This window comes from Bos javanicus, chromosome 19, assembly GCF_032452875.1.
Source record: "Bos javanicus breed banteng chromosome 19, ARS-OSU_banteng_1.0, whole genome shotgun sequence".
Classification (NCBI taxonomy): domain Eukaryota; kingdom Metazoa; phylum Chordata; class Mammalia; order Artiodactyla; family Bovidae; genus Bos; species Bos javanicus.
This window is the reverse complement of record NC_083886.1, coordinates 40,747,637-40,758,708: the sequence shown is the minus strand read 5'-3', so window position 1 is coordinate 40,758,708 and position 11,072 is coordinate 40,747,637. Positions and strand designations below refer to the sequence as shown.

The following is an 11,072-nucleotide window of genomic DNA, read 5'->3' as shown; positions in this document are numbered from 1 at the left end:
CACACCTGTTATATGTGAGTCCTTTGGAAATAATCCTTTTATCTTTTTCCTAATTAGAAGGTTTTGGTCTCAGTTTCAGGGACTGCTTGGGCTAAATCTGGGCTTGAGTTTGAGTAAGAGTCAGGACCTTTGGTCACTCATTTTCAGATGCTGTTAATAAGCAGTGACTAAGGTGGTGCTTAAGAGACATGGATTCAGTAGGTGGGTTTGGAAGACCCCCTGAGGTGGCAATGGCAACCACTTCAGTATCCTTGCCTGGAGAATCCCATGGACAGAGCCTCCAGGCGGGCTACAGTCCATAGGGTAACAAAGAGTCAGACATGACTGAAGCGACTTAGCATGTACATCTGCAGGGGCACAGGCCCTGGAGGGTCCACCTGTCAACCACATTTACCCTCACCCTTGCCCTCTCAGAGGAATGGACAAACTGCCCACACTTCCCCAGTACGTACAGCCAGCACTTGGTGGAAGCCACACATCTGTCCCAGCTCTCCCTTGACTAGCTATGTTGACTTTTAACAAGTCACTTCTACATGCCTCCAGCTCTCCACCTAGACTTTTAGCTTAAAATCTAGTGGTTCTCAAGAGTGTGGTCCAGGACCACACCTAGGAACTTATCAATCCTCAGGGTCCTCTGCAGCTTGGGACGAGAAACTGCTTTATCAAGCCCTCCTGATGATTATAATGGAGGCTAGAGTTTAGGAACTACTTGCTTATTAGGGGATCTGCAACAGGTTGCAAGCTGGAATCATTTGGGGAACTTTTGGGAAAAACAGGTGTCCAGGCCCCTTTAAAAGGCCAAATAAATCAGGGATCAAAATACCTGTGTTTTGGAAGCACCCTAGGTGACTAACATGTAGCCAAGATTAAGAAACTCTACTGTGTAAGGATATTACTTATGGATACGTGGCCAAATTTCTACCTGAAACAAAGACTATTGAAGGGTTTTCCAAGAGTTGAGTATAAAGGTTTCTAGGCTTTGGAGTCAAATGGAACATGGGCTTACACCTTTGCTCTGCCACAAAGTGGCCTTGGACAAGTTACTTAACGGTCATTAAACAAGGAAAAAACGTATATTGCCTTGAATCGATATGGTGATTGAATTCTAGAACATTAAGCACCTTGTGCGGTTCCAGCACAGCACGTACCTGCAAGTGATCTGCAGATGCCACCCCCACTGGTGGGCCAGCAGAGCACGCTGCAAGTCAAGAAAACCTGAGGGCTAAGCTGTACCCCAAGTACTATTTGTAACTGCCCAGCTGGGGACAGAGATCTGTGGTAAACACTCAAAGAAGCAGGAGTGAAAGAAAATCTTTTATTAAAAAAAAAAAAAAAAAAAGGCTCTGAAAACAGTTAGTCCATGCGGGCCTTCAGTGTCCTCGTGGTGATTTTGTCCTTCTCACTGCAGGGGGAGAAAGTCACAGAACATCTAAATCCACGAGACTACAGAACAAACTACAGCAAGAGCTGTCCTAACTCGGGTTAGCTGTTTTGCCCATGCTACACTAACATCAGCTTGTTCCCCTGGCCTGTGGTGAGGAAGGGGGAAATGGAGAAATTTCTGCAGGTGAAGCCATCAAGAGCTGGGATGACTCAAGGCTGGAGTGTGAAGCACTCCAGAGCAGGGCGAGGGCTCCCCCAGCCTGGAGAACAAGGAACTGAGGAAGCGGGTATGAGGGTTTCACTTCAGTGACTATAAATTCTCAATATCAGCCCTAATCTGTTTTTCACAGGAATTAAGCAGGTCATCCCGTAACAAAAGGGTCCAAATGGGACCCTTATTCTGGGACACTTTCCAAGGAAAGCTGTCGGGAGGGTACCTTTGACTTTAGCCAGTCAGATTCCTGGTGACAGCCCTAAACAAGAAGGAAAGGGTGGCAGGACTCTGGCTAGGGGGTTGGAAGGTGGTCACTGAGCTCGGTACACCATACAGGTGTGGCTTCCATGCTGGGGGAGAGGAGAGGAGGGACCCAGGATGTATTCTGATCAATCTGCAGGAGCTCTGCACAGGTCCCTGAGATTTTGGGAACATTGTTCAGGAAGGCAAGAAATGTCTACTGTGAGCAAGAGGAGGCGACTCAGGGCCAGGGAGCCTCACTGGACAGAGGTTGGGGGAAGGGAATCCAGGTAGGCTCCCAGCTGCCACCCTTAAGAAGCACGGATATCTGCTATCTGGTGCCTGCTGCAAGAACCTTTCTTATTTCACACCTGACTCGGGGGCTGGGAAGATGGGCTATTTGTGCAGGAGGGGAGAGGCACGTGTCTGCAAAGCTCCCAGACTTCTGACGCATACTCACATGATGTGGACAATGACTCCCATGCCTGACACCGCATCCCTGTCCACAGCATTCAGCATGGCTTGTGAGATGGTTTCAAACAGGTGTTCTGGATCCTGCCAACAGAGTAGCAGCCTTTCAATCCCCAGAACCTCAGACCTTCACTTGGTCTGGCTCCTTAATTCTCTTTTCTCTAGGCTCAAGGTGCCCAGCCCAGGCACCTCCTGTGTCTGGAGGGATAGTACCCTGGGTGCGAGAAACCCCCTCAGCCCCTTCTCAGAAGGAAGCAGGGTTACTAAGATAAAGTTGAGGCCCTGAACCTCCTCTGTTAACCAGCAGTGTGACCTTGAGCAAGTCAGTGTCCCTCCACAAAACCTCAATCCCTCTTCTGTAAAATGGGGAGAACAGTCCCCACCGCTCCTCTGTGCCTCACCAGCTGTCTGATCATCTCTCCTCCCACATGGCTCCAAAGTGCCGCAGAACCTAGCCTGTCCAACCATGGAACCATTTCCTGCCAAACCTCTTCCGTCCTCTACATCCTCTATCTTGGTTTGCTTAGCTAGAAAACTCAAGTATCCTCAGCATCTCCACCATTCTCACTTCTGTTTTAAGGGACTAAATCCTCTAGACTCTGGCTGCCCTGCTCCCCCAATGCCACTTTCTTTGCTCAGGACCTCAGCACCTCCTGCAGGTGCCAACAGCCCACCGCACCAACCTGCAGGCCTCTGGCTCCTAGGGTCTCTTACTACCTTAGACACCATGTCAAAAGAAAAAAGTGCCAATTCCTTGGCATGCCATCCAAAGCATTTGCAAGGCTCATTCTGACCTCAGGCTCCGCCTTCCTCCACATTCTGCCCACACTCCAGCAACCACAGCAAGCTCTCTCCAGTCACTCCACTCCCCAGGCCCCTCCTGAACCTCTAACCTTTGCACAGGCTATTCCTTCTGCCAACCAGGTCCTTTATTTCCTCCTCTTCCCCGTCAACTTCATTTTAACAGATAACTGGGTGTCTGTCTGGCTTCACTGGCTGCAATGGGCCCTTGAGGATGGACTTCCTGGTTTCCCTGGAGCCTGGCAGAACTGGCACACCAGTTAACCCTCCCTGTCAGGCACTGCTCCCATCTTTCCAGGCCATTTCCTCACACCACCACTCGTAAGACAGGTTCTACTATTATCCCTGCTTAACAGCTGAGGAAGTGGAGGCATAGAGAAGTAAAGTGACTTACCCAAGAACATAACCAATTTAGATGGTAGGTGGATCTGAGTTCCCAACCTAGACAACCTGGCTCCACAGCCCGTTCTGCTGAGCTGCCTCTAAATAATCCTACACCCTGTTAAATGTTTATTCAATGAATGGATGTGAGAACCCCATAAACTCCAATGAGGAATTATTTGTCGCTGTAGCAAATATCTGACTGAGGTCTCCTCACAGAAGGCGCTCTCTCTGGGAGCCAAGGCTCTGGCAGATGAAGTTTCTAGACACCCTTCCAAGGCTCAACAGCTGTGACTTTCTCTCCTGCCCGCACCATTCTCCCCATTGTTGTTGTTATTTTGCGACCCCATGGACTGTAGCCCGTCAGGCTGATCTGTCCACGGGATTTCAAAGGCAAGAATACTGGGGTGGGTTACCATTTCCTTCAGGGATTCTCCTCATTACCAGTCAGGTAAACACATTTTCCCCTGATGGTCAAGGAGTGGGCATCTCAGAACTCAGCCCCACTCCACGCCAACAACTCACCATGTTGGGCTCCCAGAGGGACTCGCACATCCCGTACATTTGTTCAGTGCAGGTACCACTGACTACAAAGTCATCGGTCACCATGGGGCAGCCAATAAGGTCTAGAGAGCAAATGAAAGGCTTAAAGGTCTTCGGGTCCAATCCGGCAATGACCGGCTCCGTGTAGTAGGGCCCAAACCTGTGGGACCAGGAGCAGAGAGAGAAAATGGCACTCAAGAGCATTTCCTTTCCTGTTTAGTCTATCCAGACAAGGCCCTGGCCCAGATCCAAATCCCCCTTCCCCTCCTCTCTTGCCATCTATAAATGCTCTAAGACTTTTTCTTCTTTTCTCTGACTCTTACCTTCATATTCCCTCACCACTGACCCTCTCTTCCTCTTTCTTTCTTCGGGAATTTTCTTTTTTTTTTTAACCTGTTCTTCCCTATCCTCATCCAGGTCCTATCACCATTCAGTCTTCTATTTATACACCTATACCTTTACTCCTTTCAAAAAAAGATTTCAAGCAGTTTGTAGAAAAACACTGAAAATAAAACTGAGCCACAAAAACATAAGCCGTTTGCAGTAATATGGATGGACCTAGAGATTATCATACTAAGTGAAGTAAGAAATACTATATGGTATCACTTATGTGGAACCTAAAATATGACACAAACTTCTTTGTGAAACAGAAACAGACTCATAGACACAGAAAACAAACTTACAGTTACCACAGGGGAAAGGGAGTGGGGAGGGATAAATTACGAGTTTGGGGTTAGCAGATACTATATATGAAATAGTTAAACACGGTCCTGCTCTACAGCATTATGTTCAATATCTTGTAAATATAATGGTCATTTAATATCCTGTAAAAAAAAAAAAAAAACCACGTGAAGTGAAAGTTGCTCAGTCATGTCTGACTCTTTGCAACTCCATGGACTGCACAGTCCATGGAATTCTCCAGGCCAGAATACTGAAGTGGGTAGCCTTTCCCTTCTCCAGGGGATTTTCCCAGCCCAGGGATCGAACCCAGGTCTCCTGCATTGCAGGCAGATTCTTTACCAGCAGAGCCACAAAGGAAGCCCAAGAATACTGGAGAGGGTAGCCTATCCCTCCTCCAGAGGATCTTTCCAACCCAGGAATCAAAATGGGGTCTCCTGCATTGCAGACGGATTCTTTACCAACTGAGCTATCAGGGAGGCCCTTGTAAAAAAAACCATCATGGAAAAGAATATGCATATATATATAAAACTAAATCACTTTGTGCTACTAGAAACTAACAAAACAGTGTAAATCAGTTCATTAAAAAAAGGTCTTCCTATGCACCACCACCAACAAAAAACCCCTCCAAACAGAATGCAAGACACTCAAACTAAACACAAAGTTTTGTTCTGAGTCTCCCAGCAGGCAAAGCAAAAAAAATACTCAGTGAGGTGGATTATTGTCATTGTCTGCCATCAGGAAATAACAGCTCATCAGAAACTTGCTCTAGACCTTGAGATCTGAGAAGAATCTATCTTAAGAGATCTTCATTTATTATTTTGAGAGGAAAATACAGTTGATTAGGCAGGAGACATTGTTAGAACACCGGACCAGCTCAAGGGAGAACTGACCCCTTTTGTGGGCTAGTAGCCAATTTTTATAGTCTCAAAGACAAAGAAACTTCCTGCCGGAAGGGTGGCATTAGGTGATTGGTTAGGGTGCTATAGTGTGGGTATTTTACCTAATAGGGAGTTGGCTGGTTTAGGTCAGGGGGTCTCAAGGCAACAGCTGTTATGGGGCTTAGTCAGTTCCAGAGATGACCCTGGTACAGGGCCCCACATCTGTGACCTTGGTATAGGGCTCCACAATCCCCACTCTTTTTATTTATGGGTCAAATCTTTGGCCCCTTAACACCCTGCTTGTGACTGAGTGACTATCTAGCCCCATCTCAGGCCATGGGGACTCAGGTCACCGGGGAAAGGGGTGATGACTGCTCCAACTTCTTTAGGCTGAACAGGGATGTCATAGGGTCCTGGGTCATCATAGGGATCTTTATATAGGAAATACTCAAAAAGTAATGGCCAGTATCCTCAACAGAAACAGTAAGTAAACAGACATTATTCATGTCTTATATCAGTTCTCAGTAATACCCATGGGCATGATCTTAAGGTACAACTTTGTAAAAAATAATAATTCTAAATAAAAAATAATAATTGTTAGGTAGAGGAAGAGGTGGAAGTAGTGCACTTTGATCTGGTATTTCTCAAACAGATCCCGAGATATCAAATTTCTCTAAGAAATTAATTTTGTATTTTCCTCTCAATAAACTGAAAATAAAGTTAAATAAGAATGTCCTGAATTACCTGGGTAACAACCTTAAAACTAAATACAACAACACAACTCAGGGCCTGTGTTTATACTTCCAGTCATGTTGATGCCAAGGTACCACCTGAAGGTTAGTGTTTACTTTTTATTGGCAGTGTTTCACAGAGGTGCCTGAATGGATTCTCTGGGATCCATAAGAAGTTTTTTACTTTAAAAAGGGTCTGTACATGGCTCAATTTTGCAAATCATTGCATTTGCCTATCCTGCTGAAAAATCAATGACTTCAGTTGGACTTGTACAGAAAGCCTGGTTACAGTAGCTAAGAATCTAGAATTTTCCAGGTCAGCCTCAATGTCTCGCATTTTTATTATGAGTAAACATGAACCATTAAATATATGGAACCTAAGTGTGAGGTAATCTGTACAACTCTGTAAGATTTCCCCCCATATCTGAAACTAATACAATATTATAAATCAATTACACCTCAATTAAATTTATAAAACAAAACAAAAGAAACACCTCTCCCTGCCTACCCCCATAAAATAGTTTTTCAAAATCTTTTGTTAAGCTTTTCTCAATTTGGGATTTTTAGAAACATGGTTATTACACATATGTCAGACAATTCATAGCTAAGAATATTAACATCAACCAAAAAACAATAACTCTTATTTTTCAGTAGTAAAAAGGCAACAATATTGCTCCACATATGGAAATGGCAAAATTTTAGTTTTAAAGCTAAAGAGTACTTTTGTAACTTTTCTATAAAGTCAAAAATTATTTCAAAATAAAAAGTTTAAAAAAAATAAAGAAAAAAAGAGCTCAACTCGTCTTCTTACCACCCAGTTTTGCCCAGAGATGGATGGGGAAAGTATCTACAGGCTCTCCCTTCAATTTCATCACAACTTCTGGACTGAATTCTACAATTAGGGGCCCCTTCTTGTCTCACCATAAAGTTACCAAATGTCAAAAATTAACATACGCAATTCCTAGATTCCATGTATTCCAGAGAATCTAATGATCACAACAGAATGAACTCTGGGGTAAGGGTGGCTCCTGGCTGGGAGACTCCTGGGCACACTTTGGTAGCATTAATTTTGTTGCCTGGGATCAAGGTTATTTGCTTTCCCTGCCTTCTTCTGAAGTAGCCCTTTTTCTTTCTTATTTGATTGTTAGGCCCAGAGAAAACATACCCCCCAAAATAAGGATACTGTCCTACAAATAAGACATGAGTCAGCCAGGGGAATTTCCTTCCTAGGTATGTTCCCCAAGTCCCAGGCTACCCTTCTACTCACCGTTTCTCATACAAAAGGTTGGCTACCATGCTCATGAGGGTGTAAGGTTTGATCTGCCGGCCTTCCTTCAGCTCATACAGGTTCAGCCGGAACTTGAGGCGCTGGGCACTGTGGTAGAAGGAGACAATGTGTTAGCAAGTAATTGCTGAATGTCCCCTGTGTCCACCTCATGGAGGTCAGGAGGTGCCTAAGGAGACACACAATCCCAAACCTGCCAAGAGACTCCTCCCCGTCTCCCAGTGATTTTCTTACCCGAAGTCCAGCCTCATGCCCACTTTGAGGTTTTGTCCAACACTTCTACCTGTAAACATGCCACTCTGCTAACCTTTTTCCTCATTCTTTTTTTGAGGTGAGAAAAGGGGAGTAAAGAAGCGGATTCCCAACCCCCCCACCCCCACCCCCCCACACACACGTTTTTGAGGAATAGTTTATACAGCACACTCTGGACAGGAGCCTGAATGCAGACATAGTGATGGCAGCTTACAGTAGAAAGAGCAGTAAACTGAGAGAGCTGACTTGGGCTAAGTCTTCCTCTTCCCACTTAATTTTTCCATTCCTAAGATGGGGACAAAGTAAGTCATCTGGCAGTGAGATAACGTATGAGTGTTAATAAACAGCAGCAGCTGCACTATTGGACCGAAAGACACCTAAGAAAAGAGGCCACGCCTCCTCCAGTGCCATGGCAGAGCTCAGGGATAGGCCCTGTAGGGAGCAGACCAGTGACAAGACTGCTGGAAGCGGAGCACTGAGTCACAGGACCCCAGAAGAAAGACACAAGCCTAAGCGTCATCGAGGAAAATGAGGCCCAGCAAAATTAGCAATGACTGCCCACAAACATGCAAACTTGGTGAGAGAAGCCTCCTGAAGAAAAGAAAATAGTGTGAGGGGAACAGCTGTGATTGGAGACAGGAAGACTAATGGGGGCCTCACAGTGACAGGAACACTAAGCCATCATTCTCTGATTCCACCAGCACTGGGATAAAAGGACTGGTTGGTTCAGATCTCAGGAAGAATATCCAAGTTATATATATTATTGAGACTTTAGGAAGGTTTAAAGGAAATGAGAGAAAAAAATTCCTGACAAGCTCCCATCCACATCTGTTGTTGTTCAGTCGCTAAGTTGTATCCAACTCTTTGTGACCCCATGGACTGCAGCACGCCAGGCTTCCCTGTCCTTCACTATCCCCTGGAGTTTGCTCAAATTCATGTCCATAGAGTCAGTGACGCTAACTAACCATCTCATCCTCTGCTGCCCTCTTCTCCTTTTGCCTTCAATCTTTCCCAGCATCAGGGTCTTTTCTAATGAGTCAGTCCTTTGCATCAGGTGACCAAAGTATTGGAGCTTCAGCTTTAGTATCAGTCCTTCTAATGAATATTCAGGGTTGATCTCCTTTAGGATCAACTGGTTTGATGTCCTTGGAGTCCAGGGGACTCTAAAGAGTCTTCTCTAGCACCACAATTCAAAAATATCACATCAGGAATTATCAATCTTCTAAGAACTATGTCCAAGAAGTGCTGCTTCTTAGGCCACCTGTAACCCCATCTTCCCTCTTGAAACTTTGACCCTGACTCTTTTCCTCTTGTCTCTCTTCTTACCCCACTACTGAATATACAGTTCAGCTCTTGAGTTGTCACTTATTTTTTCTCTCTATACATTTTGTCTCTCTGTAATCTGTTCTCATAGATTTAACAGATCACCAAAGCCTATCCAGCCCTGAGATATAATCTCAAGACCTCAACTGCTCACAGAATGTTTCTACTTGGCTTGTCACTTCAAAATTGGTATCAAAATCAAAGTCATCACCTTTCCCCTAAAACTAGTCTTCTCAATTTCAGTCAACATGCTCAAAACGAAAATCATCTTTGAAACATTTCTGGATTGCCTACATGTCAAGTACTAAACTAGACACTTAACAGATAAAAAAGACAGGAATCCCAACCTCAATGCACAACTCTTTGGCCTCACAATATCCAAGTAGCCACTTAGGTAAGTCAGCAACAACTCTCAGAAATGCCTTCTTTTCCTTTCCCACTACACCACCCCGTTATGACCACAGCCCTCACACCTCACAGAATCCTTATTTCATCTCCCCAATTCTCCCTTCTCTCACAAAATCACTGTCAACTAAATAGCTACTCTAGCAGTTAATATGCACCAGCTCATTATGGATTAATTATCTTTCGATATGCCTGCCTTGTCTCCCAACTAGACCACTTGTAGTTCTTTAGGGACTGAGCATGAGCTTTGGCCTCAGAAATTGGGATCCTGGGAGTCAGTCATTAGCTTACAACTTGAGCAGTAAGACTCTCTGATACCTTGTTTCCTCATCTGCAAAATGGGAGAGCAACATGGTGATGTATGTCCTTAAGAAGATTAAGGTCCATGAAGATAAGGTGCTTTCCACAGTATCTGGCTCCGAGTAAATGCTAACCTGGTTAGGATCCACTCTATCGTTAACAGTGTTCGACAAAGTCTCAGATTCAGTGGTAGTGTTCAGTAGAAGACTGACACCCAGGCCACTCATCCCGCTAGGCAAGGCTAGTCCAAGAAGCGTGGGTGTGGGTGGGAACCCCCGACACTTACACTGTCTGGACGTCGGTGGCAAGACCCGCCAGGCCGATGTACAGTCGGTCGCCCATGGGAAAGATCTTCTGGAAGTCCGTGGTCACCATCTGGGCCTGGATCCCGAAGCGCCTGTCAGCAGCGATGGCCACACAGTTCTTCCCCTTCATGGCCATGACGGCCCCTCCGTTATAGGACATAATAGACTGAAGCAAACAGAGCGGAGGGGCTCAGCTCGAGGGGCAAACAAGGCCATAGCACCCGGCGCGGCCCCTGATTCGCAGGCTCCTCTACGCACCGTCCTCCACTCTGGAGGCGCCTGGATACCCTGAACTCCAGCTCTGAGATTAGCGCTGTGAGGCTTCGAGGAGCCCCATTTCCCGCCGCTGTCCTCACCAAGGTTCGCTCCCCCTTCAAACTGAAGTGGCTTCCTTCAATCGACCACCAGGCCTCTCGACCTCCCAAACTTCCCATGACCTCCCCTCCCCATTCCTCTATCCCTACCCCAAGTCCCTCTTCTTTGCTCCCTGTCTCACCATGATTGCGGTGTGTTAGGACCTCCAATCGCCACAATTCCAGCAAACCTGCTAAGGGCCTCTCTACGCAACCACCCTCGCTGCTTTCTCTCTATTGGCTGAGAGGCCGACCCTTCCGGAACATCTTGATTTTCTATTGGCTGTGTATCTTTGTCAGTCACCAGTACAGGAGTTTGGTTGAGAAGCCAAAACCTAGGTAAGGAAAGCGCAAAGTGAAAAGTCACTGTGAGTGCGGAAGAGCTCGGCGTCGCGGTGCAATCTGGGATAGTGGTGGACCCAGTCTCTGGAAGCCAAAGACGCCGGCCGGAACCTCCGTCCACGTGGGCTGGTGAAACCCGAAATAAAGGGCTTTGGCTCCAGTAAAGGGCAACCGGGTTGGTTAA

At 46.0% G+C, this 11,072-nt stretch overlaps 1 protein-coding gene across 1 annotated transcript; it reads right to left on the bottom strand.

Moving 5' to 3' along the window:
* Nucleotides 1-1,301: 1,301 nt before the first annotated feature.
* Nucleotides 1,302-10,791, bottom strand: PSMB3 (proteasome 20S subunit beta 3). The gene is made up of 6 exons (XM_061391594.1): nucleotides 10,690-10,791; nucleotides 10,175-10,359; nucleotides 7,591-7,698; nucleotides 4,016-4,193; nucleotides 2,298-2,392; nucleotides 1,302-1,402 (listed from the first exon to the last, which is right to left on the bottom strand). Exons 1-6 carry the CDS (start codon nucleotides 10,690-10,692, stop codon nucleotides 1,354-1,356), a joined length of 618 nt encoding a protein of 205 aa, XP_061247578.1. The 5' UTR covers nucleotides 10,693-10,791; the 3' UTR covers nucleotides 1,302-1,353.
* Nucleotides 10,792-11,072: the final 281 nt, after the last annotated feature.